The sequence below is a fragment of the Mustela nivalis genome (assembly GCF_964662115.1).
Source record: "Mustela nivalis genome assembly, chromosome: 9".
Taxonomy (NCBI): domain Eukaryota; kingdom Metazoa; phylum Chordata; class Mammalia; order Carnivora; family Mustelidae; genus Mustela; species Mustela nivalis.
In genome coordinates, this window is record NC_139028.1 from 107,342,877 (window position 1) to 107,370,806 (window position 27,930).

General features: G+C 55.4%; 1 protein-coding gene across 2 annotated transcripts; it reads left to right on the plus strand.

The window, feature by feature from the left end:
- Positions 1–6: 6 nt before the first annotated feature.
- Positions 7–27,930, plus strand: P2RX3 (purinergic receptor P2X 3). Of its 2 annotated transcripts, XM_082747772.1 has the most exons (12): positions 7–1,666; positions 8,514–8,649; positions 9,054–9,125; positions 9,362–9,425; positions 10,123–10,216; positions 10,518–10,595; positions 11,312–11,453; positions 11,946–12,082; positions 24,112–24,205; positions 24,507–24,572; positions 25,156–25,233; positions 25,690–27,930. In XM_082747772.1, exons 1-12 carry the CDS (start codon positions 1,548–1,550, stop codon positions 25,801–25,803), a joined length of 1,194 nt encoding a protein of 397 aa, XP_082603898.1. In that variant the 5' UTR covers positions 7–1,547; the 3' UTR covers positions 25,804–27,930. The 2 variants fall into 2 exon arrangements, with proteins under 2 accessions (XP_082603898.1, XP_082603899.1); XM_082747773.1 differs by lacking the exon at positions 9,054–9,125 and having other exon boundaries at positions 753–1,666.

Sequence of the window (27,930 nt, forward strand, 5' to 3'; positions counted from 1 at the left end):
GGGTGGACGGCTGCTTCAAAAATTACCCCTCTCCAGTGGAGGACTAGGTTCTGGAGAGAAATGCTGTAGTTCTCTCTTGTCGGGCTTCCCCCGGACGCGTGCGCGTGTCTCTCCCAGGCCGCCCTGCACCGGGGTGGCCCCTGTGGGGTTAGTAGAAAGGAGTCTGTGGGGCGAGAAGACCAACATCGCGCGCTGCGGAGAGACGCGAGCCGCCCGCACGCGGGGTGCCGGCGTCCCGGTGACTGCCCTAGTCGCCGCGGCGCCCAGACCCTTCACTTCGGAAACCAACCGCGGGGTCGGGGAGGCCTGGAGGAAGCTGGCGGATGGCGGGGTCAGGTTCCCGCGCTCCAGGCGGTGCCCTCCGAGCCCGCCCGGATTCGAAACCTGGAGGCCCGCCCGGGAGAGGTGTTTGAGGGTGTCCGCCCCAACCTGCCTTTGCAGATGGGAAAACAGAGGCCCAGAGAGGATGTGCCCAGGGCCCCAAGTCTCCTTGCCGCCTGCCCTCCCCCAGTTCTCCTCTGTCCTAACCACGGCGGTCCGCATCCAGAGCGATGGATGGTAGCTGTCCTGCGTGAAGACATTAGAACCGAACTTTTTTTTTTTTTTTTAAGAGTTTATTTCTTTATTTGACAGAGAGCCCAAGCAGGGGGAGCAGCAGGCAGAGGCAGGGGGAGACGCAGGCTTCCCACAGAGCGGAGAGCCCCAGGCGGGGCTCCAGCCCAGGACTCTGCAGGTCACGACCCCAGCCAAAGGCAGATTCTTAACTGACTGAGCCACCCAGGCGCCCCTAGGACAGAATATTTAAATTCAAGACTTCCCTGACCATCTGACTTAGTTATGCCCGCTTGCTAACTGAGCCCTGGGATAAGAGGCGGCCGGCCGGATTGCTGTGCTGCTCCCTGACCTCAGCACTTCAACCTCTGGGAGCTGGCTATTCTAGCACCGCCCGGTAACATGCATTCACCCGGATTCAGTAACCAGGGATTGATTGAGCTCCCACTCAATTCTAGGATTGGAGGAAACGAAAGACAGAAACAGCCCCAGCCTTCCAGGAGCATGTTCTCAAACGAAAGATTCCGAGAAGTAAACTCCCAGGAAAACAAAGCTGGGGCACTGCAAGGGGTTTGAAGGAGAGCATGAAAGCAGCTGGAGAGCCGGGATGGAGATGCAGCATCAGAGAACGGAACAGAAAGGGTAGACAGAGTGCAGATAAAACATGACTCCCAGGGGGCCCCAGCCGGTTGCATCCCAGGCAATCAGGAGCCGGGGATTGGAGACCCCACCCCTGCCGTGACATCACAGGGAAGTGGGGTGGAGACGAACAAAAAGGGGGTCCCCCCCCCTGGCCTTGGACTCTTGACAGCCCAGAGTGCCAAGGGTAGAGAGAGCCTGGGCACTGAGCAAGGGTTGCCTGACTTAAAAGAACAGGCTCCCCATTCCTCAAGCCTCCTCCAAGCTGTCCCCTCCAGGCTTTGATCTCTGTCTCCCTGTCCCTCCTGAGGCCACCACTGGGTCCCTTCTGAGTGACCCCTGAGTGCTCTTTCAGCATGAACTGCGTGTCAGATTTCTTCACCTACGAGACCACCAAGTCAGTGGTTGTGAAGAGCTGGACCATTGGGGTCATCAACCGGGCAGTCCAGCTTTTGATCATCTCCTACTTCGTGGGGTGAGTCCTGGGGCCCTTTGGGTCCTAGCAGGGGAGGGCTGCGGGGTGTCCCGTTAGGGTTGCTGTCCAACTGCCTGACCTTCTCCTCTCTTCGAGGAGAAACAGTCTCTACCCTGGAGTCCAAGGACTGGATTCTGCCACCCGCATCAGGGATCTGGTCCCCACATTAGTTCCTTTCCCCAGTAAATCCTCTGGAGTCAGAGAGTGGTTTCTAGGCACACACCCCAAGGACTGGAATCCTTGCCCTGGTGCCAGCCTCCACCAGGAGAGGTCCCAAGTGACCATCCCCCCTCTCCCTTCTGTCCTGCTCCCCCAGAGAACAAACCACCCTCACATCTTCCCAGTCTCCTCAGCCAAAGCTTTGGGGTCTCACAAAGATGAGGGAGCCCAGGAAAGGGGAAGGGAAGGCACCAACCTGAGGGAGAGAGCATGGGTCGATCAGGGCACGGCGGGGTGGGAAGGAGAGAACTGGACTGCTTCGGAACGAGGGATTCCCCTCCTGGCTTGCGGAGATGATGAGAGAATGGGGCGAGGGGAGAAGCCCTTGCTCTCGGAGGGTAGGACAAAGCAAGGTGTCTGCTCCTTGGGAGGGGGCGGGGAGACACACGGGCACAAACAACTCGAGGGAAGAGGTGCTTAGGGGCAGGTGGGTTTTCTGACTTGACCCAGGGTCCCTCTTCATGAATCCAGAAGCATTCCCCTTTGCCAGAAAGCATAAATTCTCTACTGCTACCCGACTTTATACCATATAACCCATCCTGGGAGCTGCTTAAGAGCCAGTGGTCCGAACACCTCCTCTCAGCTCCCACCTTTAGAGGCATCCACCACCACCCCCCCCCACACACACACACGCACACACACGTGTATGCACCAAGGGCCAGGGAACAGACAATGGCCGGGGAGAAAACACAGGTTCCATCCTTCTTGTGGTCATTTACAGACACCGGTGGGTACCAGAAAGGACAGGCAGCAACCCCTAGAGGTTTTCTTTCCCGGTGTGCAGTCTCCGTCTTGCCTGAGACGATGGCTCTGTGTACGAGAAACAGCAAGCCACTGACAACAGTCCTGAGTTAATTGAGTCAGTCAGAGAAGCCATCCGGTGTGCATGTGGGCTGGAGCTGCACGAGCGCAGGCCTCCTTGCCTGAAAGGTCAGAGGAGTGTGCGGAAGAGTGGGCAGGCGTGTGGATTAAGGGATTTTTTGCTTTGCGTGCTTTGTGGGAGCCAGAAGGACTCATTTCTGTGGCCGCTGTCGGCAAGGCTATCCGTCCAGGGCTCCTCTCAGGGATATTAGAGAAAGCATTCCCGCTTTGGGGTAGGAAAACCGGCCTTGAAGCTTCCTTCCAACTTCTTCGAGGTTTTGTGAGCTACGATGTTTGCACATGCTCCACGTCCGCATCGGCAGAGGCTGGCTCAAAGCTGGTTTTTAAATATTCCACGTTCACGTGTGTATGCGATGCCGTCGCTGTTTATAGCCGCTAGACAGTATGGTGGTCCAGGTGAGTCCAAAAGCTGCCTCAGCACATTCCTGCCTCTGCTGGCTCCAGGCAGCCTTCTGGTAGACAGCTCCTGGACCAGCCTGCTCTACTCTCCCACTGCCCCTGTCTCTCCCTCATCGTGATTTGATCTGATGCTCTGACCCCCAGTGCTGGAGCCTGGCCTGCAGAAACAAGCATGAGAGGCTCTTTGGCGTCTTGATATCCAACCCCATCCATCTCTCAGCCTGACAGCTCCCCACGGAGCAGCAGCTTCCAGTTACATCCATGCAGTCTGTGGCCCAGCCCCCCGGCCCGAGCCCCATCTGTGAGCACATGAGCCCATGCACCATTAGGACTCCATGAATCCATTGTCTTTAATTTAGCAGAAATTTATAAAGCATTTCTTCATGTCAGGCATAGAACATGGGCAAAGCAGAGAGGGCCCTCAACCTCATGGAGCTTACGATGCAAGAGACGGACGTTAATCAATCTCCACAAACAAATGTAGAATTTCAACTGAGGCTCAAGACTTGAAGAAGAGGTGCACAGTGCTGGGAGAGCGGCTAGTATGGAGATTCCTGACCTGGTCCGGGAGCCAAGAGAAGGTTTTCCGGAGATAAGATGCCCAAGCCAAGATCTGAAGGTTGAGTGAGGGCAACCCAGGAGAAAAAAGGGAAGGAAGAGGCTTCAAGCCAGCTCTGCAAAGGGAAAGAGCCAGGCAAATGGGGACAAGAAAAGAAGGTCCCTATGGCTAGAGCAGAGGGAGCAAAGGCAAGAGTGGTTGTAAAATGGGGTCGGTCACACCCAGCCAGACCTCAGACACCCTCAGAGCTTTTGTTTTTACACACAGGGCCAATGGATGGGAAGTGTGTGTGTGTGTGTGTGTGTGTCTGGGGGCAGGGGCAGGGGGAGACAGACCATGAGATCTGAGTTGGGAAAATCACTCTGGCTAATTCACCAAGGGACCGGAGCAGGCAGGAGGGTAACCTGTTAATGGCGCAGTGCAGTCCTGTTGAGAGAGACAATGGTGGCCTGGACTCAGTAGAATTTGGAGGATTTTTAATGCTGTGATATTAACAACTAACGAATGGTTGAATCTCTTCCGTAGTATCCCTGCGAGGTAGACCAGATGCAGTCTTAGAAGGCCACATGTAACAGGAACCAACTGTTTCTCTCATGCGTTTACCGCAACACGGCCGCTCATTGTCTCCACATGTGCTCTCACCTCTGCGCCAGCCTCTGCTGCCTGTCTGGAGTTGACACCACTTCATGCCTGGTGTCCCCTACCCACCCAGGTGCAATGAGAGGCCAGTGGTGTTTCTCCCGTGGCTTTCCCAGGGCCCAGTGGCAATCCCCAGTCTCCTCTGTGCGATGGAACCTCCTAAGAGCCAGTCTCTTTAGGGGGTCCTATGGGGAGCTGCAGAGGACACAGATCCTGGGGACTGCGTCTCCCCGAAGTGCTGGCTGTTGCACGGCCTGAGCTAGTTTGCAGAGCCTCCTGGAAGGAAGCCACCTCGCTGCGAACCGGCAGAGGGGCATTCCCACCGGTCTGATGCTCCGTCATCAGAAGCACCGGTGGCAGCTGATGGTGCCTCAGACCCCTCACAGCCCTGCTCTCCCCATCCCTTCCTCCCCCTGCAAGGCCTGATCCACAAACTCACTATCTGCACAGCTGGCCCGTGTGGTTCATAATAGTCAGCCTCCTTTTGGTTCTTTTTTGTAAGGTTTTATTTATTTATTTGAGAGTGGGGGTCAGGGAGAGGACTAGAGGGAGAGGGACAAGCAGACTCCATGCTGAGTGCGCAGCCTGCTCCGGGGCTCAGTTCCCCGACCCTGAGAGCACAACCTGAGCAGAAATCTAGAGTCAGGTGCCCAACTGACAGAGCCACCTCAGTGCCTCAAGCCTCACTTTGACTCTTAGGAAGAAGCTCAACAAATACAATACACCTACTGGCTTAAACACGAGAGCTGCTCTAGTTGAAAGAGAAGGGCCCGGAATTCCACCTTCTTGGCCCACCACCCCATCGTTTCAGCCCCGGGTGGCACCCTGAGGCACCCCGCGGGACACCAGGTGACGAGAGGATGGCGGGAAGACCTGTTGGAACCCCCGTCTTCTAGGAGCAGAGAGGAGCGCCACTCTTGTCTCCCCCACCACGCCTCTCTGCAACCCCATGATGGGGAGACCGTGGAACAGGACCCTCTGGTTAGAAACCTCGCTGTGACCCAAATAGGAGTGGGGCTTGGACAGGTCACCATTCATCTCTAATCTCTAAGTATCTGGAAAATGAGTTTAGGAATGCCTACCCCAGGGAGTTACGGCAAGGAGAAGGTGTCAAGTGCCTTGCCTGAAATGGGAGACTCACTAATAGACGGCAACTATTACCATATCCTAGATTCCCCAGCACACCTCCCCCTTCCCCACCAACCAGCTCACACCTTCCCAAGAGACCCCTCTCCTCCTGGCTCGCACAGCACAGACTCCCCACGCCCACTCCCCGGGCTCCTCCCTGACTCCATGGGGGTGGACAGAAGGGTGGCAGGACGCTGCTCTGGCCTCCTTCCTGCACATCCCACCTGCCAAGGAGCTGCCACCCGCCTTCCGCTCTATAAATAATAAACCAGGAACATGAGAAAAAAAATAAGTCAGAGCAGCCGAGAAAATGCCAAGAATTGAAGGCTTAGTCCTGCCCCATCTCCTCAGCCCTGGCCTCTAGAGACAGACTCAGCCCCTCTGTTCTGGAAATGAAGCATCCCCTTATTTTGAGCCGCACTGATGACGTCCTTGGGCCCCAGGGGGGCCACAGAAATTCTTCCAGTTATTATTTAACTCAGAGAGAGAACTCTGATGTGGCCTCTCCTACCCCCTGGCGTAAGAAAGAGCCTTGAAGGAGGAGAAATGGGAGGAAATAGATAGGTTAATTGTTCTTTGAGCCCTAGGGCCTTTCCTCCTAAGACTTTCCCAAGGCTGCAGATGTTCCCCTTGGGACCGGCAGGGCCAGACGCACAGGGACCAGGATTCCGTTCAGGATGTGAGGTGGTTCTGAGCAGTCTGCCTGGGTGGGAACCCATCTACCGGCTTGGCAAGTTAGCACAGCACTCTGCACCTCTGTTTCCTTATCTGTAATATAAGGAGAACAACAAAGGAGTCTCACTGGGTCGGGATAAGGACCCAATGAACCCTTACCACACAGAGCACTCAAGTGGGATGTGTGGGTTAGATGATAATCATCTGAACCCTGCTTCTCATCGGCAAATGTTCCTGGACTTTAAGGATAGGGTAAGGGGCCTTAAGAAACCGTGTCATTAAGTCACCACTCAGAGATGTGTCCATTCTGTGGCCAGGCACCCTGAGGCTCCAGAGGGCATGTTTCAACTCCCACTCTGGACAGAGGTGCACTGAGCTGGGAGCAGGGAGATCTGGGTCCTCAACCTCACTCCCTCCACGGTGCAGGGCCCCTGGCCGTGAGCTGGAAATACTCATTTGGACATAAGGTGGTGGATGAGATTTCTATGTGACCCAAACTTCCTTAGGAGACTTGATGAAACCTCTCCCCTTCTAAAAAAGAAAGAAGAAAAGTGCTGGGAAAGGAAAGCACACAGGATCACAAACGTCCACGCATCCCCCACAGGCAGGGTGTTCCTAAGAGCCTTCTACAAGCCTGTGCCCCACTCCGAATGGTGCATTCCTCAGGACACTGCCTGCTATAGGGCAGCAACAATAAAACAGGGGACAGGTTAGGAGCTGTCTGTCCGCCACCACCGGCTGTGACTCCACCCTTTCAGTCCTACTCAAGGGAGCTTTTGGAATTCAAGCGCAGGAGGGCAGCCCCACGATGGGGATAACTCCCAGCCCTCTCACTGAAAACTGAACAAAGAGTCTCTTGCAAATACCAGCCCGTGTGCACGTGAACATGATGGGCATGTGCCCCCATCCCATAGGTCACTGTGACCTGTGTGACTGTCACACATGACCCAGGAGCTGTTCCCCTCTATGGGGACCTCAGAGGTCATCCAATCCAAACATCTCCCAACTGAATGCATCTCCTTGAGTCTTCCCAGGCATGTGGAACTCACCACCTCCCACAGCAGTCTGCTCTTGGACAACTTCTGTGGTTGGAAAACTCCTGGGCCTGAAGTCCCAACTCCCTCCTTATAAAGTCCTCAGGTCAGCTTCCCTGCACAGCACGTGCCCAGCTTTGTGTTCTCTGCACTACACAGTCTCCGGTTCCTTCCTTCCACTCATCCTCAACCTTGTGCCCTCCCGGTTAGCAGGCAGAAAGTGACCCTTGTCCAGCATTTCCAAAAGCACACTCCCCAATTCTAGAAGAGGTCACCAGTGTTTTTCCAAAACTAAGAGTGTGTGCAGCATGTTCTGAACTCATCTGATGACCTTTTCTCGTCTGTACGATGGGGACAGCAACAGCATCTGCCCACCTGCGTGCTGTCTGGAACGGATAGGGCTGGTCACAGGCTGGAAGCCTGCTATGGAGGCGGGGAGTGGATGGAGCCTTGAGGACTGTGATGAGAAAGGCAGGCGCCTCACAGAACTGCAAAGGGAAGAGTTGCCTGCAGGCTCTTCTTGCTGCTGCGGGAGGCTGCCCTAGTCCAGGGAGGGAGGTGGGGGTGAAAGGAAGAAAAGAGGCCCTCCCAGATTCTGGCCGCAGTACAGGTAAATGTCCACTGGGTGGCAGCACGCTCCAAGGAATAAGATTTTCAGCCTTTGCCTCCTACCTGCCGGGGAAAGGCTCAGCCCCTCCCTTCCTCCTCCATCCTTCTCATCCGGCACCTGCACAGAGGGAGACTTCTCCAAGCACCCAGCTCCCAAATGCCTTCACCGACTTGTTTACTGAGCACCTACTATGTGCCGGCACTTAGGATATACCCATGAGCAAAGCCTGGGATGCTCTGGGTCAGAGGTTTAAGACCCTCTGCTCCTTCTCTTCCCAGTTGTCTGCCAAAGAGGTGGCCTCCCAGTCTGCGGGAATGATGATGCATTGGCAAAGGGGTGATGTCGCCCTCAAGGGGGTGAAAATTTGTTCTTGGGAGATGAAAAAAAATCGTACTCTTCTTATGTGTAAAACACAAATAAATACACATACAGTACATAAGCTGATATCTATAGTGTTAAAATTTCAGGTTGGGGGCGGGGGGAGGTAGGGGAAAAAGTCTACAAATGGTCCTGAAGCAGGAAAAGGGAAAGATGGGAACATACCACTCTAAGCCAACCCAGGGCAAGCCCTCTCACCTCCAGCACAGGCCTTCCCCAGGCCAGACACCCCATGCGGTCTAGAGTTGGGGAAGGAAACTTTCCCAGCCTCTGTCTGATGGGCCTAGACCCCCTCTCTTGCTCTCCCCCTGTTCTCCTGCCCAGGTGGGTTTTCTTGCACGAGAAGGCTTACCAAGTGCGGGACACGGCCATTGAGTCCTCAGTCGTCACCAAGGTGAAGGGCTTTGGACGCTATGCCAACAGAGTCATGGACGTGTCTGATTATGTAACCCCACCCCAGGTATGGTCCCCCTATCCCAGGGCTACGTGTGGATGTCCAGTGATGGGGCAATGCAAGGAGGGTGTTGATGGGATCCCCAAACCAGTGGTATCAATGATCAGTGAAACCCCTCCCCAGCGGCCGGGAGGAGGGCTGCCCTCCAGAGTGCAGCACTAGGCATCAGGATCCTTCTCAGGCTCTGCCACACTCATCCTGTGATCAACACAACACACAGAGGAGCAGGAGAAGCTACGTGGGTGGTTGGACTTGACTTGAGCCCACCTCTGCCCTTTATTAGCCCTGTGACCTTGGCCAGATCTCTTACCCCCCACCTTAGTTTCCCCACCTGTAGAATGGGGATAATAGCAATGCCCACCTCACAGATTGGTACTGGTGCATTTTTTTCTCTCCCTTCTCCTACCAAGGGCACCTCTGTCTTTGTCATCATCACCAAGATGATAGTCACTGAAAACCAGATGCAAGGATTCTGCCCAGAGGTGAGGGGAGGGAGGGAGGCTGGATGAAGCAGGGCAAAAAGAAACCACTCGGGGTGAGGACCGATGGTAGGGAGGGGCGTGGGTGCACACAGAGGCTGGAGCTCCAGCCTTGGAGCTGTGTCTCAAGACCTCCGCCTTCCAAAGGCCCCTGGTTACGGGGAAGCACTGGGAGCCAGAGGGCCCATCCAGGGCCAGCGCAGGGTCCCACACCCACCTGCAGTCCTGTCTCCCCACAGAGCGAGGAGAAGTACCGCTGTGTATCAGACAGCCAGTGTGGGCCTCAGCGGTTCCCGGGCGGGGGTGAGTGCAGCCCTTCTCCACCCCCTCACAGCCCCAGGGTGTTAGTGGGACCCTGGAAGGTAGCACAGCCCCCATGGCGGACAGAGTGGGAGCTGGCCTGTTCCTTGTCATTCTTCCAGCACTTAAGGCCCTCCCTGTGTGCCAGACATGGCGGGGGGCTGCCCCTGGAGAAGCTCACAGCCCAGGGACGTGGTGACAGACAGGCGTGCATGAGGGAGCAAGTGCTGTCATGGGGGAACCACGGGCACTGGGGAAGGGAGAGGGATTGGTTCTAGGTAGGGGACCCCACATGGCTTCCTAGAGTCAGCGATGTTCTAGATGGGCCCTAAAGGATGACAAGAAGTTGTCAGGATAGAAGGGCTTTTCAAAGGACATTCTAGACAGAAAGAATAGCTACAGGAAAGACTTGGAGACCAGGAGGAGTACACTGTGCCCCGGGAACAAGAACAGGGCCTTTGGGGTGGCTGGGCCTGGAGGCTGTCACCTCCCCTTGGCTTGGTCTAGGGATTGGGAGGAGCAAAAGGCGAGAGCTCAGCAGGGTTCCTGTACCGCGGGTCCACCTCCCCTGCCCTCCCTGTTCGTCCCCTCCCCTGCGGGATCCCTAAACAGGGGGTGGTCTCTGAGGAGGCGTGGGGTGGGGATGAGGGAGAAGCCAAGGTCCAGGCAGGCACCCAACACATGTGGCTCCCCGTCTCAGGTATCCTTACGGGCCGCTGTGTGAACTACAGCTCTGTGCTCCGGACCTGTGAGATCCAGGGCTGGTGCCCCACCGAGGTGGACACAGTGGAAATGTGAGGACCCTGCCCCAGCTCTCCTTTGCCAATAGGGAGAGCTCTGCATCTCTGAGCCTGCAGAGGGTCTCAGAGGTACCCCTAGTAGTGTCCACTCCTGGCCTGGGAAGTGGCCTCAGGATGGCACCTTTCCCTACCTCACCGGCCACTCTCCTCCCCTGGCCCTCAGGCCCCAGAGAGGCCGTGACCAGCTGCCTGGTGGGAAACATCCACCAGAAAAGGTGGTCCCTGGGGCAAAAGCCCTATGTGTCTCCCATTCCTCGTCCCCAAAAGCTAAGACTTTCTTGTTCTCCCTCCACAGGCCTGTCATGATGGAAGCCGAGAACTTCACTATTTTCATCAAGAACAGCATTCGCTTCCCCCTCTTCAACTTTGAGAAGTGAGTCCCAGCTCCCTCCCTAAAGAAGAAAGCGGGGCACCCATCCTACCCTGCCAGCTCAGTTTCAGAGGGTGGAGAATCCTGTCCACATGGTTCCCCACACTTGCTCACCCTCTGCCCATCTCCCTGGGGCTCCCATTCCCAATCTCCCACCTGGCCTTGACCACCAAGTATTGGGTGGGCTCTGGGGCCAACCTCTCAGCCAGCCTCCCGCCTTGGGGCTCAGAACCCACAGATGGGAGTTCTGCTGGAGGCAGGTGAGGCACAAGTTCAGCCTGGGCCTGGAACCCTGATACCTCCAAAGGTCAAGGCCCAAGAGCGTTCTTTTTACCTCCCACGTCAAGCCCAAGCAGGGGTGTCCCTTTGCCACTAGTTAGGAGTTCATTGACTCCTTCACACGCCAAGTCCTCGGTGGGCATCAGGCATGAGCAAAGCACAATGCCAGGCACCACGGAGGTGCTGAGAGAACTTGGGCGCGACTCTTCCCCCCTGAGACCCCCAGCCTAGGAGCTGGGGGTATTAGATACCAACACACTCAACCCTGATATGGAGAGAGCGGCATAGAAGTCGCAGGGAAGATGCAAGAACAGAGGTGACAGAGCCCGCGAGCGTCCCAGACGTCGGGTCCCAGAGCGCGCTGCCCGGGCCGGGAAGGCTAGAGACCCCTGCGGGGCCTGTCTTCCCGCCAGCCCTGGCCTTGCTTCTCTCCTCCGCAGGGGAAACCTCCTTCCCAACCTGACAGCCAGAGACATGAAGACATGCCGCTTCCACCCCGACAAGGACCCCTTCTGCCCCATCTTGCGGGTGGGAGATGTGGTCAAGTTTGCAGGGCAGGATTTTGCCAAACTGGCCAGCACGGTGAGGACCTAACGAAGGACGGGGGACCCCTTGGGCAGGTGGAGGGTGGAAATACCCGGAGGGCAGAGCCGGGCTGGGCAGCAGCGCCACCTAGTGGAAGCACTCCAGACCTGCAACTGGCTCTGGGCCTCACCGTGGGCTCCTCCACCCCTGCCCCTCCTCGGGAGGGCCTGCCTCCCTCACCCTTCCCGCCAAGCCTGGTCTCCCGTTCCCACCGTCACACTTGACCTTAGAGCGCTGAAAAAGCCCGTACAATGGGAAAGTGGATCCTAGATTGCTGCTAAGGGACGCAGGACAAAAGCAGGATCTAGAGCCCCAAAGGTCCACACCCCTGACTGCCGTATGTTGTTTACTAAGGAATGTCTGTCTGCCAGATCGCTTCCCCTCCACCTAGAGAGTGGGAAGAACCACGCGTCTGTGTGTCACGACCCGCAGCCCCGCCCCTGGCAGGCGGTGGAGACAGCCCTCCTCATAGCTGGACCCTTCCCACAGGGTGGAGTCCTCGGCATTAAGATCGGCTGGGTGTGCGACCTGGACAGGGCCTGGGACCAGTGCATCCCCAAATACTCCTTCACCCGGCTGGACGGCGTTTCCGAGAAGAGCAGCGTCTCCCCAGGCTACAACTTCAGGTAATCCCCGGTTTCCTGGGGCCTTGGGAGGAGGAGGCAGGAGCTGTCCTGAAAAGTCACCCCTCCAGCAGCCAAGCACATGGGGAAGAAAAGGCCCCACGCACCCCCATCAGGTGTTGGCTCAAAGTCAGGAAGCGCTTTCTGTCACCACCAGGAGACGGATAGGCCAGGTCCGCAGGCAGGGCACGTGACCAAGGTCTCCCAGTAGAGCGTGGGCTGTGATTCTGAGCCTTTCTTAGCTCGGGCTCGAAAGCTGTCATGTGCCCAAGAAACGCCCTGGCAGCGCTTCTCGGGTACCTGCATTATCTAAGGTTTCTTGATCCACAAAGCAAGGGCTATAGTGGGATCAGTTTACCAGATGGAAAGTTTGTCTTTCTGTTCATAACCAGGAAGTTCCATCTAGGTCACAAATCACAACTACCATGGTCACGAGTGCTTCCGCACCGGCCCAAGCAGGAGCTCGAGCTGATTTTTCAATATCATCTAGTTTCGATCCCCACTGGCCTTGAGCCATAAGGACTTTCCCCTGACAGCCCCTCCCATCACCCTTGTTTTGAAGAAAAGGAAGAGAAAACCCAGGGTTAACTGTCTGGAACCAGTTAAAGCTGACCAGCCCTTGACCTTCTCCTATCCTAATGTCCCCCGTCTAGGAAATGGCAATAGGACCGTTATCTTGAGGATCCTATTGGCCAAGGTGTGAAAAGCTTCAGCCCTCTGTTCTGTTTTGCCCTCGATTTTCCAAGACCCTGAGATTTCTGGGAGGGCTTTGAGGACGTACAACGGTGCTATACACTAAACAGGGGATGTTGGGTAAATAGGCAGGGATCAGGGAAAAAGTACACGTAAGAATATGTTTCAGTGACACATTCAAAGAATTGTTACTCAAACTTTCTAGGTGGTGGTGGTGGTTTCCAACAGAACGGCAGACGTAAGCAAAAAAAAATAATCATTTCACCTTTTTCTTACCTTTCTTTGTAGTTCGAAAAGTACATCTAAAACTTTATATTTAATAGTTTAAAATATATATGTATAGTCTCCGGAGAGGAGAATTTTTTAAAATTTGAAAGTGCTTTCATAATCAACTCCAAACTTTAAAAAACCATAGGAAACAACACATATTTTAAAGTAGGTTAAAAATACTGTTCGGCTCCCTGGCAGAAATCGGCATATTTACTCAGTGGGTACATCACAGAGAAATCAATACAAAGGATATTTGTATGGTGTCTTAAAATAGCAACATATTAATAAAATTCTCAGGATCTCAAATGCAAAGTTTTCATCTTCTTAACTTCCCTGTGGCCAGTGGGAATTCTTCAATTTCCCAAATAACTTACTTGGCAGGAGAGCGTAGGAAGAATGTTAGCTACGAAGAAGCCCCCAACTAGGGGTGCCACACAGATTTAGAAGAGGCTCTTTGATCTAAAGAAGCTACGGTGTGGGGTCCTCCACCTCCAGTTCCCAATCTTGGGCTTCAGCTGCCCCTCCACCCCGACTCCCCTTCCCGAAGTCCCTCCTCCCCCACCCCACACAGCAAAATGCGAGGTGGACTTGGTCATAAACTAGCTTAGGCTGTATTTGGGCAGACAGGTCCGAGGATCCCTGAGCCTAACCCCCAGGGGCTCATGGGAAGCTGTCCGAGAGGTGTGGACCCAGATAACTAACCCCTTCACCAAAGACTCCCAGGCCAGAGCAGGAAGGGGCAAACCTGCTCGTTTTGAACCCCCCGTAGTTTAAAAGAATTTCCAGAGCGCTGGCATGGGGAACTATCTGGCAGCCGTGACGAGAAGAGGGCTCCTCCCAAGGCCCCTCAGGTCCCTCCCCTGGGTGCCCACCCACCACCCTCGAATTGCCTTCAAGCTACTGGCACCACATGGAGCCCCGAGGCTGAGCTAAGTGCCCACGTTGGGGAGGCCACAGAGAATAAAGGTCACAACCAGGTTTGGCACTGCTCTGTCTGATAACGGTAGAACTTCGGATCCTACAAATCTCCTGATCTGTGGGCACCGTACTCATCACCCTGGGCGCTGAGGGTTTCGTGTGCTTTGGCGTGTTGTTCCTTACCCGCTCTGTGAAGCAGATGCCACAATCCCCCCATTTCACAGACGAGAGAACAAAGACTTGGCGGAATCAAACAAGTTTCCCCAAGTCACACGGCCAGTAGGCGTGGGAGCCTGGACACAAACACATTTTCCTGGATGATTTCCATGCAGCCAGGAAGGCTAGGGACATTCACATTTATGAATCCTCAAGAAAAAAAAAAAAAAAAAAAAAAAGCCCATTTGGTTGACACTTTCATTGCTTAAAAACGAAGGACCTGCGGTCCACAGAGGTTAGAGGACTAGCAGCAGCTGGAGGCACAACTCAGGGTCTGGCTTTCTGTCCCCCAAACAAAATTGTCTGCTGCTCCCTCTCTAACAGAGGCCAGAGTTTTTCAAATGTCCTACTGTTGCCATTTGCTCTGGAGGAGATGCAGTCATTCAGCCAAGAGTCAGCCTTGTTTTAATCTGCACATTCAGGCAAGAGGCAGTAGAGATTCTCATTTCCATCACTAATTACTTCTGCAGCTCCTTTCCAAATGCCCCTCCCCTTGCTTCTTACAGCTCTTGGCCCGGAGGATCAGAGATTTAGAGAATTTGCAGCCACTGAGGACCCCTGGGGTACCCCTAGGCTGAGGTGACTGTTTCACCACTGAGGAAGCAGAAAGTTCAGAGGGGATGTGACTTGCCCAGGGTTACAAGGGTATCATGAGGAGCCTTCAAGGTCAGCTACCTGTACATGTAGCTACAGCTCTAGCTACATCAGTCTCGCCTTCGCAAGATGGTCGGTCTCTCATTGACAGCTCCAGTGATTGGAAAGGTGACCTTGTGTTGAGTCAGAATGTGAGTCCCTTCAACTTTTACCCAGATTACCTAATGCCGTCCACCTAAATTAATCTTTATTTGTGTGATCTCCTGAAACTGCCATCTGTCCCTCCCTGAAACTTGGTGGAAACGTTTTGGTTTTACTCCTCTATCTATTCCGTATGGCTAACCCTCCAGGAGCCACTTTAATCCGGTACTTTTCTCAGTGGGCCTCCTTCCAAGCCCATTGAGAGTGTGGTATGGGTGGGTCTGTCCAGATTAAAATAAGAACTGGCGAGAGTCAGCAGGACCCCAGGAGCAGGGGGTGTAGACAAGGGCCAGGTTCTCGCCTCACAGGGAGGCCCTCCGTTCGCTGGAGCAGGATTTTAACCAGGGACCGACCTCCCCCAAGGCGCAGGGATCAGGCAGTGGTGCCTGTGAACACAAGTATTGTGTCTTTGAGCGAGCAGGTGTGTTTGTTAGGGGAAGAATGTGAATCTGTGGGAGAGTGTGTAAGTGTGGCGTGTGCCTGAGTGGGGAGTGTGTGAGTGTGTGTGTGTGTGTGTGTGTGAGGGTGTTGGTGAATGTATTTGAGAGCGTTTGCGTATATGGGGGGAGATGGTACAAAGATTAAAAATACTGTAGCAGTCAGGGTCCCAGCAGGAAACAGATGGCACATGCAGAATGGGTAATGTGAGGAGAGTTTAATAAGGGGACTGTTTCAAAGGTGTGGGCAGGGTGTAAGGAAACCATGAAGGATAGCGCAGGGCCCGGGACCACAACGGGACCCAGGTGACTGCCCAGGTCTGAAGGGCAGAGGTCAGGAAGCAATTCCTAGAACCCAAAGACACGCTGTGGGGACAGGAGCTGTGACTCGGCCAAGCCACCAGCGGAGGCAGCCTGGGGCAGGGTGGGGAAGGCAGACACGTGAACCCAGGAATCTCCTCCATGAACACTCAGAGGTCTCTAACCCTTGTATCCCCTGGGTGAATTCACGGACCAAATGCCCACTAAGGTGCAGATATCCATCCACATGAGCGGTTTCGCAGGCATTTTTCTTTGCTTTAAAAAAGCCAACTTATTTCTACAAGTAAGATATAAAAACATCCTCCGAGTAATAAATCCAAGCGATCCTGAAACATAGGAGGGATGATGTGGAGACGCCCTCTCCTTCCTCCAGTCTCTCTCCCCTTCCAGGAAGTTAGCATCTTGGACAGTGGCGGGCTTCCCTCCAGTGCTTTTTTTCTCTGCATTTATGAGGCATAAAACTCCGGGGCTCTGAAGATCTTTAAAAGCCCATCCCCAGACCTCAGGTTGAGAGCCCATGGAGTTAGGTTTGCAAAGCCTTTCGCGCCTATTTTGACAGGATTCACAGCTCACGCCCACGCCCCCGTAGTAGGCTCGGGAAGACAGAGACGTGCCCAGGATTACACAGCTTAAGTAAGAGGGACACGGGGACTCAAACCCAGGGACCCGATCCATCTGTAGCCATTGCTTCCGGCATACCTTCCACCGTCACATCGTTTGCAACCACATCGTTTGCAAGCAAGCGGGAGAGACAGGCCCAGCCGTGATGGCGGGAACGACGGGGCAGAAGCAAAACCGGTGCATTTAGCGACATCAGATCCGTGTTTCTCCTCCGAGCCCTCTGAACCAAGCCCAAGGCAGCTTCGCTACGAAAAGGCAAGGCAGCTTTGGATTTCCTGTCTTGGTGTCTGGGACAAAAAACACTCGTTCAGCTGCTAGATGTTCCTCATGCTGGAGGTGTTTCTAGTGACGATTTCGTGTTGGAAATGTACCCACAGCAGCTTTCCTGGAGCTCGGAAATTTGGCGTCTTCCCTGCTTCCATGCAGAAACGTGCAGATCAGCAAGATCTTAGGCCAATTGAATGAGACGGAATCGAAAGTGCGCCCTTGGCTTTGAGCATTCTTTCTGCAATCTGGGTTTTTCTCCTTCCAAAAGCCATAGAATATGTGTTTTTAAAAGCAGCCACTTTCCATCATCTCCACAGAGACACTCGAAGGCCCCTGTGATGGGGGTAGATTTTGCCTGCCTTCGCCATGATCCGTTTTCCTCTTTGTTTAGGTTCAAGTGGGAGGAGAGGCCATCAGAGCGATCCCGAATTTATACAGACTTTTATAATTTTCAGGTCTAGCCTGGCCCCACGACAACCAATTCTGTTGGTAGGAAACAGCAGCTAACCCTCAATGAACACGTCCCAGTGAGCCAGGCAGGTGCTCTTTGCAGATTATCTCATCGACTCCAAAGAGAGAGAATTTTATAGCTGGAAACCTAACATTCAGAGGTTTCATTATCTGTCCAAGACCACATAGCAAATAGTGCTGGCCTGGAATTTCCAATTCCCGCAACCTCCAAGCATGTGCTGGTAACCACGGGTATCCTGTAGGACCAGTCGTGTTATCCCCATTTTACAGACAAGGAAACTGAGGCCAAAAAGGTTACTCCCAGGAGCAAACAGCTAGCCCTCTGGCGCTCAGCTACCTCTTTCAGCTCCATGTCCATTGATCCTTCCCTGCCTCATTCAAGATGAACTAATAGCAATATTTATAAAAAGATCAACCACCAGTCATTGCTTAAGTGCCTGCCCCTGGAGCTGAAGAGGTTCCCAGAACGTGCGTAAGTAAATATGGCTCGGGGTCTTGTCTAAGCGAAGGCGTCCCAGCCTGCTCCAAGGATGTTGCCCCACCCCCACACAGTGAGTCTGCCAGGAGATATTTTCCTATCAGTATAAAATCAACTGTAAAAGTCTATTTCAGCTGGCAAAATCACTTCTCACCAGGCAAAAGCTTCGCAGAGAACACCACTTCCTTCACTCAGACGACTCAGATTCCAGGCCCAAGTTTTCCCTCACGAGTCCGACCCAGATCCTGCAAGTTTGTTGCTATTTTTCCTGTAACAGTTACGTGTCCTTGCTTTAGGAAGGAATTTCCATCACTCTATGGGATCGTTTCTAAACAGATGTCTGAGAGCTTCCAAGGGGTTCGTACATCGTGATAAAAACCTTCTCCCTTCAGCAAACGTTTATCGACTGCCGACTCCTGCAAATGTCAGCCCAGCACGGGGAAGCGCTCCTGCGGGCCAGAGCCACCCAAGGCTGAAACTGGGCTGCTCCGACAGGCAGCGAGTTTCCTCTCTCTGGGGGGGTCCAGGCAGTGGCAGCGAAACTCTTGTGGCTAACGAGGGGAGGGCTCTGAAGACGCCTTCCGATGCCAGATTCCGTCAGGCTTTGTGGCTGAGACAAACACGAGGGAGACTAGTTCCTGTGATCACGTGGAAATGATAAACCTGAACCCAAGAACAAAATATTTATGCGAAAAATATTTCGTGCTGGAGCAAGCCGAGAAAAAATAATTATTCATCTTAAGATGAAGCAAAAGTGAAGCGGAGAGAGCCCGGGCTGCGTGCGGGGCAGGAAGCTGTGTCTCAGGCCTCGCCGCACATGCTCAGTGTGATTTTCAGCAGCTCTCAGCCCCTCCGTGGGCCTCAGTTTCCTCCTCTGTGAAATGGGCTGTTTCGAGGTGCTAAGTTCGCTTCAAGCGCTGAAAGTCTGAATGAGTGCAGGCAGGTGCCTGGGGAAGGTGCTGGCAGGGGCCGTTGAGGTGTGCGCTCTTATTTACAGACCCGTCACGTCCGAACAAAGCTTGCACACTGCCTGGCGCAAGCACACCTGACAAGTGATTTATTACGGTAATTGATGTTTGTACTTCCCCATTCTTTATCTTTTGCTGCTCGGGGCCCAAGAGATCACGTGCACGTGCACGCAGACACACACACACACAAACACACACACACAAGTGTCTCAGCCTTGTCAGGTCTCCGCTTGTTGGATTCTGGGCTGTGCTGGGCTTGTCCTGTCTGGTCTCCGCACAGGTATCTCTGGGAGGGTCCCCATGGGCGCGCCCCTCTCTCCGCGGGGGTTTTGAAGAAACTCGCCCAAAAAGGGAGCTGAGACACTCAGAGCCTAACGGAGCAGGAAGCCACCCCCAGCCCTGCAGCCCCAGCAGGAGGAACGGGAGCCCGGCCGAGAGCTGGGATCCCTGACAGGAGACACAGTGGGCCACATACCCACCATCTTCCCGCCCTCGGGCTCCTCCAGTGCCCCCATTCCCCAAGGCCCCCCATTAACCAGAGAGGAAGGGAGGCAGGTCAGCCGTGGAGAGTGGTGGGCACACCAGGGACTGTCTGGCTTCCTTCCACCGCTGCTGTCAGCCAAGCCCGCGGCAGCTCAGCTGTTTTCCCAGGCATCAGCTCTTGCCTGCTCACCGAGGCCTCCCTTGAGTCTGCTTCTGGCTCGTCTCTGGGGGGAGTGGCAGGGGTGGGCATTGGTGTTCAGATCCCAGCTAGGCCCCTGGCAGGCCCAGGAGCTTTTAGAGCCACCAGCCAGGCTTCTCTCCAGCCTGAGGAACACCATACGACGTGCACTGAAAACTCTGAGCTTCACAGCCAGCAGCTCACGGAATCCTCCGTCACAAGCCCACCACTCTGGCTAGTACCCTCGTTTCACATCCGGGGAGACCGAGGCAGACGAAGGACTTTCCCTCGGCTTACATGAGCTCATTCGGAGCCACGGTTCAAGCCCTAGACTGTCTCATTCCAAAGCCCCTCCACCAACAGCAGCTCCACGAGCGGTCGATGTGAGGCCTGAATGAAGGAACAGGTGTTCGAGCCTCCAGCCTAGCGCTCAGCATGGGGTAAGCGCGGCCCACAGATTCTCTCTCTGCTCTGCGAGCCCCGATTCCCCTCCCCAGATCCCACCCAGCCACCTGGAATGTTTTCCGCCTGATGCTTCCACCTTACACTGGCTCCGCCTGAAGAATGGGAGAATTTAGAGAAGGAGGAAATCCAGAGGCCAATGTTGGTGCTAAACTCATTCTGGGAGATGTCAGGAATCCACTGCTGCCTTCAGAAAGCAGTTACCCTGCCCGTGACTGCCCCAGGGAGGCCCTCGGGCAAAGGCAGTGAGATCTGGAGCACGGTCAGTGGTGCAAACTGTAGAGTGCGGTCTGCTGCAGGTACCGGGCGAGAGGCCTGGGTCCTGCAGGGGCCAGAAAGGTAACACGGGATTCCACAGCCTCCGCCCACACTGATAAAGGGCTCTGGAGAAAAAGGAAACACCTGATTCACCATGTTTGCCCATTTCTGTGGTGTAAATACAGCCCCAGGTCAATTTCAAGCTACAGGCGTGAGGTCGCAGAATGTGGAGCTTGGACGCAATGCAGGCAGCGTCTCTCCTGCCCCGAGCAGTGGACCCAGCCTTCTCCACCCGTCCCTGTCCTCCAGCCCACCAAGCTCCTGCAGCTTCTTCAGGGACACCATGTCCTTCCCCAGCACAGGGCTCATGGGCCCCACAGCCTGGAAAGCGGCCCCCACCTCTGGCCTTCGCACCTTTCAACCCTCCATCCCTCAGGCCTCAGTTCCAAAGGCGCTTTACAGGAAGCCTTCCTTGGCTCACAGCCTCGGTCAGACGGTCTTCAGTACTTATGCTCTTCGAACGGTGCTCTGTCCTCTCCCGCCCTGACATCAGACTTTAGCTAGTATGGGGGTGTGTTGTTATTAATATTTCTCTCCCTCAGGTGAGAGCAGACCTTGCCAAGGTGTCAGTGGGGCCTAGCACAGTGCCTGGCGTAGGGTAGGTGTGCTCTGAGTAGCTGCTGGGCCCTGGTGGATGAGTAGGAGTTTTCAAGGCAGGAAGGGAAGGAGAGAGGGAACAGCATGGGCCCAGGCAAGAAGTCCATGTCTGCAGGGTGTGTTCAGGAAACCCGAGAAAGCAGGCGGTGTGGTGTGGCTGGCACTTCTTGCCAACAGGCAAGGAAGGGGGACTGGGCCGGGCTGGGTGTCGGTGGTGGTGTTCTCACCAACCACGTTTCTCAGCCAAGAAAACCAAAGCTGGAGAGGTAGGAATCGGGGGATTTGGGAGAAGTCAGGGCTGGCCAGGATGTCCTTCCACGCATGCCCTTTTCAGAGGAGGAGGCTGGGGGATCCTTCCCACACTCCATGGCTCTAATGTTCTCCTCTGAGCCAAGGACACTAGGTGTCGAGACCCGCCTTGCCAATCCAAAAGGGATCCCAGCTGGAGAACTGAAAGGAATCAGCCACGACCTAACAGAAATCAGGCAACAAAAAAACAGTCTAGAATGCTGGCTCACAGTGTGAACTCTGGCACTGGACTCCCTGAATTTGAATCCCAAGTTTGGAACTGACTGTTGGGTTTGCAGACCTTAGACAAATTGCTTAAGCTGTGTTATCCTGGTTCCTCATCTGTAGAAGGGGAAGAACAACAGAAAGCAACTCCGTGGAGCTGGGTCTTAAAAGAGATGGTAAGTGTAAAAAGCACGTGGTACAGTGCTGAGCACATAGTAGGTGCTCAGTGTGTGCCTTCCCTCCCTGAGCACTGTTCTTCCTCCTCCCTCCCTCCCAGGAGGAGAACCAGTCCCTGCCAACCCTCCTGTGAGGGTGGGTGGTTGGTGAGATAATGATCTTATCATACTTATTGCCTCTTGGAAGGCAGGTGCTGGAGAAAAACCAAGTCCGCTTTGGTTTTTCTCCCTGTTCCTTCACATTCTTCCCCAAGATAAATTTAGCCAGCCTTCGCTTTGAACACGGTGCCCAGGGTGCTGACTTTTTGTTCTCTGAGTCGATGTGAGAGTATTCTTCATGGCTGCAGCCCCAGGCTGGAATGCAGACTTTGGGAGCACAGCCCTAGCCCCTACCCTGCCCCAAACACCTGTGACAGTCTCACCACCACCCCCCGACCCTCCCGGTCCCCGAGGACATAGGGTACCACATCTCCCAGACAGGGAACCTGAGCTCTCCAGTGACGTGAACAGAACGCAGAATACAGAAGGACTTGGAGATCTGTCTCCTTTCCAGCCACCCGGAGCTCAGAGGCAACGAGTTCAGGGTTAAGAGCAGAGCCTGGAATCCAGCTCTGGCCAGTTACCTTCTCCTCCCTCTCCCCACCTGTAGAATGGGTCCCCTGCTGGTGCAGGCCAACCCACTCCATTCTGCTGGGTCTGGGAAGCCCTCTGCTGCTGCCCCCCAGACCATAACCTACCACAGCTTTAAAGTTGGCCCAGCCCCTCACCTCTCCCCTTATCCTCCAGCTCTTCGGTTCTTTGGCTTAAGTAGCTGGGCTTCCTTCAGTCTTCTTCCTGGGGCCCATTTTTACTCTGGGACTCAGTCTCAAGAAGATCATCCTGCCTTCTCTGCCTCCCTCTTTGGCTGCAAAGTCTGTAAGACGCACCTTCCCAGGTCAGGCTCCCTGGGGGGACACTTTCCCTCACTGACTAGCTTTCAGGCTTACTCTTCAGCCTGGGACAGCAGGTGCACCGTGTGGGCACACATGCTCCAGCCATGCCCAGGCACAGGCAGGCAGGAAAACATGCAGCCTGGACTCCTTCCTGACCCTGTTAAACTCTTCTTCTGTTCCGACCCTCCGATGGCCTGTGGATGCCTCCCACTGCGGAGCCCACCGGGAACCGGAGGGCAGGGAGCTTGATGGAGGCAGGGTCTGCAGACCAGGCTCCCAGGCCCTGCAGAGAATAGGTGTGGAGGAACAGCCAGAACACTAGGATTGCGACAGTGTCTGTCTTAAAGGGTGGGTCTTGGTGTTTACCCCTCTCACTAACAGACCCACGGAGGGGTGCATGAGCACCCCCATGTCATAGACATGAACAGAGATGCTGTTCTGAGTCACATGAAAAGGGTAGAACCAGGATTCAGACTCCTTTCTTCCTGGCTGCAGAGTTCTGCTCAGCAAGAGCAGACAGTGGCTGACATTGTATGAGTTTCGATGACTCTTCTCCAAAATGACCTTGCTCCCATGCCTGTGACCCCTCTGCTGTCTGTGCCCTTGAGCCGAGCATTTCCCTCTCCCTGCCCGAATGCAAATAGCCCTGGGAGGGCTGTCACAGTCACGGACACCTGCGGGGAAGGAGATGCCTCTCTCTGTGGGAGAGGCCTGGGAATCCGGGCATCGGAAACACTGAAGGGGAGACAGCTGACACCAAATAAGAGCCACGTCAACCCCACAGAGTTATGGGGCTTTCTGAGCCCTTTCACCCCATCATCTCACTTAACCCTTGCCATGCTCTGGGATCCTGGCGTCAGGAGCCCGTGTCACCGCTGCAGGTCCAATGTGGTCTCAAGACATTACACTTCGCTGATTAGTCTAGAGTTTTGCCTATGATGGGCAGGGCAGTAGGGGCCATGCACTGGCTTCAGACAGACACCATTTGCACTCTTAGTGCTTGTGAAGCCACAGGCAGTCCCTTCCCCACCCCTTCCCCAGACATCTTCACAGTGAGGTGCTCATGCCCCCACTTTGAAGATGATCATTCTTACCTGTCCCCCACACGGTTCCTGGCACCCAGCAGCCCAGGCAGAGAAGGGGTAGAGGATATAATCTCGGGCAACTCTAGCATTAGTCTCAGCCCCTTGGTGACCCTGGACTAGTCTCTTAACCTCCTCAGAGCCTTGCTTGAAAAATAGAGCAAACACATCCCTATCCCGCAAGGCTTTTAAAAACTGCTCTATAAATGTATTTCTTCAACAATAGTAACAGCCAACAGCAGCAATCTTTCCCTGGGTGCTTACTGTGTTCCAGGCACTGTTCTAGACCCCTGGGTTGTGTGCTTTCCCTCAATTCTCACAGCACCCCTGTGAAGCAGGACTTCCATATTATTCCCAGTCATAAAAGCGGAAACTGAATCTCAGAGAGGTTTAGTTACTGGCCCAAGGTTGCACAACTGGTAAGTGGCAGAGCCAGGCTTTGAACCCAAGTACGCTGAAAAGCCTGTGGCGGGGGGGGGGGGGGACCATCTGCAGGAACTTAAGCCCAGGGATACCCAAACAAATAAAACCAAAGAAGCCTGGAGTCCAGCAAGACTCAGACTTTTGTACAACTAGAATCATCTAGGGAAATTGCTTAAAAGGCAGAGTCCTGGGCTCCAGGCGCAGAGATGCAGGTGGGGCTGGGAAGCTGCCTTGGTATCAAGGCCCCAGGATGACTGCGCAGAGGGTCAGCTAACCACACAGGGAGGACGGCGGCTGGTGTCCAGCAAACCAGTGGTGAGATGCTCAGTCAGTGAGAGCTGTAGGCTCCAGAGGACCCCGACACTTCAGGGAGGAGCCCACAGTGGGACCCACTTTCTACCTCTGGTTTCCAGGTTTGCCAAGTACTACAAGATGGAGAATGGCAGTGAGTACCGCACACTCCTCAAGGCTTTCGGCATCCGCTTTGACGTGCTGGTGTACGGGAATGTGAGTCCTTGCGCCGGGCAGATGGGGGGAGGGCAGGGAAGGAAACCTAGACCAGTCTTGGGCCCTCAAGAGCCTCCCGGGGGGTGGGAGGGGGCAAGGTCCTGCCACTGACCAGCTCTGAGAGCCTCCGTGAGTCACATGTGTAGTCTTCTTCACTGCTACGGTCAAGGGTTGGGGCCTCCTGGTCGACCCAGAGCCCTCCGCTCCACCATCTCTCTGGCTGGGGGTCCTCCTTCAGCCTCAAGCCTCAGGACCTCGTGCTGGGCTCTCTGCCCACCCGCCTTGGTCTTTTCGCTTGCAGGCTGGCAAGTTTAACATCATCCCCACCATCATCAGCTCTGTGGCCGCCTTCACCTCCGTGGGAGTGGTGAGTTCAGCCCTTTCCGCCTCAGACAGGAGGCCCGTCAAGGTGGGGCTCCAGCTGGGGGTCGGGGTGGGGGAGCGGCCCAGGTATGATGCCCTGCTTCTGCCTAGAATGGAAAGTCCAACCTCTGGCCAGGTGCCTCAGTCTCCCTCACCGCCTCCCTGCTGGAACACCTCCAGTCACAGAGAGCTCCCTACCTCCCGCAGCAGCCTCCCCGGCGGCGGGAGTTTCCACCTGGTACCAAGTTCCTGCTCCCCCACCATGAAGGTGAGGGAGAGGACTCCAGGGTTCCACAGACCAAAGGAACCGAGCCCTGCTCCGGGGGACTTCCACCCCCTCACCCTCTGCTTCTCCCACCAAGTCCTCTGTCTGCATCTTGGTCTGTGGTCACTGCCAAGAGCTGAGAGGTGGGTGATGAAGGCATCCTGCAAAGCCCCGGGACTGTTTTTCCAAATGGAAACATCAGTCTCAGGTGTCTTTGGAGGACTCGCCCAACCCTTGGCCTGCCGTCTGCCTGAGGGCGGTCCTCCGCACTGCCCAGCCTGCTGCTTCCTGCTACACTGAGCCCGCCCTGCCTCTCCTCCAGGGGACTGTCCTCTGTGACATCATCCTGCTCAACTTCCTCAAGGGGGCCGACCAGTACAAAGCCAAGAAGTTTGAGGAGGTGAGCTGGAGGGGAGAGGTGGGGAGGCATGAGAGGTAGAGAGACAGGGCAGGGACTAGCTGGGCACCCCTAGACCCCAGGGACTCTCAGTGGCTCCCCCTTCTGGGGGCTTCTTAAGGGGATTCACGAGGCCTCAGCGCAAATTGGGGGTCCCGAAGAGAGGGTGTTGGCCAAGAATGCAGGGCGGTCTGTGGGTCATCACTGCTGACGGCCTGATCCACTCACTGTCCCCTCTCCATTGCTGGGGCAGGACAAATTCTGCCATGGGTTAGCTCAGGTTTCAGTTGGCCTGTGAGGTTCGTGGTTGTTCAGACTGTTGGGATCACACAGTCTTGCTGGAGCTCCCTGAGAACGGGGCCCCGAGCCTCCACTGCTGCATCTGCCAAGCAGAGTCCCATGGCAGGGGGGGTCTTGCCCACAGCTAGAGCACGATAACACGAGCCCTTCCGCCTGCAGGTGGACGAGACGACACTGAAGGTCACTGCCTCGGCCAACCCAGAGTGCTCCAGCGACCAGACCCCCGAGGAGAAGCAGTCCACAGATTCGGGGGCCTACTCCATTGGCCACTAAGGCCTCTCCCAGGGCCCCAAGCTCATCCATGGGCTCCAGGCCTGCCAATAGGGCACCGCACCTGGGCCAGGAGGGACGGAAAGGGGAGGGGCTTTCATTTCTGCTGCTCACCCCAGGAAGCCATGCTGGACCCAGGTGTCTGGGCCTCCCAGTGTTCTGGCAGACAGGTAGTACCCCCTGCTAAGACCTCCATCTCCCTTCACCCCTTGCCTTGCCCCTGTCCGCCTCCCAGAACCCCCAGGGCAGCGGCCCCTGAGTTGTCCCCCTTCTGAAGAGTAGAGAGCATAATAGTAATAGCAAGTGGCCACAAGGCATTGCCAAATGCCGGGCAGGGTCACACACATTATCTCATTTAACACTTAGAGTCATCCTATGAGGTAGTTATTAGTTTCCCTGTTTTGAAGGTACACTGAGGCCCCGAGAGACTGAGTCATTTGCCCAAGGCCACAGAGCCAAGAAGCAAGAGGATTGGGAGTCGAACCCAGATCGAACTCCATCACCCACACCCCACAAGAGAAGGGTGAACTCCCAGGGGGTGGCGGCCTCTGCTGCTTCAGCCTCCCCCATGGTGATCAGGATTAGGTTTTGCTTAATGAAGAGTGAGCCCCATGTTTCAGCAGGAACTCAGGCCCCGGTGTAGGGAAGACCAGTTAGACAGAGATGCGGGTGGACCTGGCTTGGGTGGATCCCCAGTTCAGAAGGAAACAGGAGGCACGACTTCGCTCTGTACCCAGCCAGGGGTCTCTCTCTGGGACCCCCATAATCCCACACATCAGGACTCCCCCCCGCCAGCAGTGGAATTAGGTACCCCCCAGGGTGGGGCATGATTCCCAGACCCAGTCCCTTGTCTCAGCGGGCCATGCTCCTTTATGATGCTGGTGAACAGGCTCCAGGGAGGCCCGAGGCCCTGGGAGCAGCGGCCAGCGAGGCCGCCCCCCCTAACTGGATCCTAATGGGCGGTCAGCCTTCAAAGGCTAGAACCTCTCTTGTCCCCCTCCCCTGTTTACAGATAAGCAGACTGAGGCCAGAGAGGGGAAATGTCGGGTCACACAGTTAGTGGCCAAATGAGAACCCAGGTGTCTTGGCAAGAACAAGGGGCCAGAGAGGCCACTGGGGGATCCTCTAGTCCACTCACACCTCTGTCAGCCCGGCGCCTCCTCCCCTTGCTGGGCTCTCCCCCTGTGAGAGGCAGAGCTGGAGCAGACCCAGGTCTTCGGAAGCCTGAAGCATATACAGTCTGGGGCATCATCTCAAAATAATACAAAATTAGGGATTAGAAGGGGCTCGGGCATGAGGGCGGCCCTGAAGGACGAGTTTCATTAGCCCCACAGTCCATCACCTCTGGAAAAGTTGGAGTGCAGGCATGACCATGTGCCCTGAGCTGCAAGGAGGTGCTAGGAGATGGAGGGCTGCTCCCTCTGCAGAAGGTGCAGGGAGATGGCGGGGAGGGGCAGGGGCGGCTTTGGGAGTCATTTGGAAGGGACTACGTCGGGAGCAGTGGGCTGACCCCAGTGATTCCCCCCTCTGGGGAAGAAGGGGTCAGATCCCATCACGGGAGGCCCGTCACCCCTTCCCTGCTCGGCCTTCACCCCCACCGCATCCTCAGGCTGGTGGGATCGCACTTCCCCAGGAGTGGCCTCGGGCATCAGGCAATGTCCGGAGATCTGACCAGCAGAGACGTCCGTAGAGGCCTTGTTCTGCACCCAGGAGACCCACAGGCATCCCAGCAGGAGTCGCAGAGATGTTCCCTGCAGAGGAGACCGAGGCAACCGTGTCCTCTTCCTCCAGACGGGTGTGGTCCTCCCGCACCTGCGGCAGCCACTCCGCCAGGCCCCCCCTGCAGGAGTGTGAACTCCGGACAGCGAGCCTGCCGTGCGAGCCACGGGAACCCGAGCCACAGCCTCCGGGGGCCAGATTGTCTGGGCCCTGCTGCATCGTGGTGGACTTGGCACCGTCCCCAACGCAACCACATGCCAATCCTGCTGGGGTTGCCGGGGCTTGTCACTAATCCTGCTGGATAGAAAAAGATATCTGGAATCCGTGGAAGTTTGAACCTGAGCGCATACTCACTCCTAGCAGTCATTGTGTCTGTAATCACTCAGCATAAAAGCTAACACTTAGAGATAA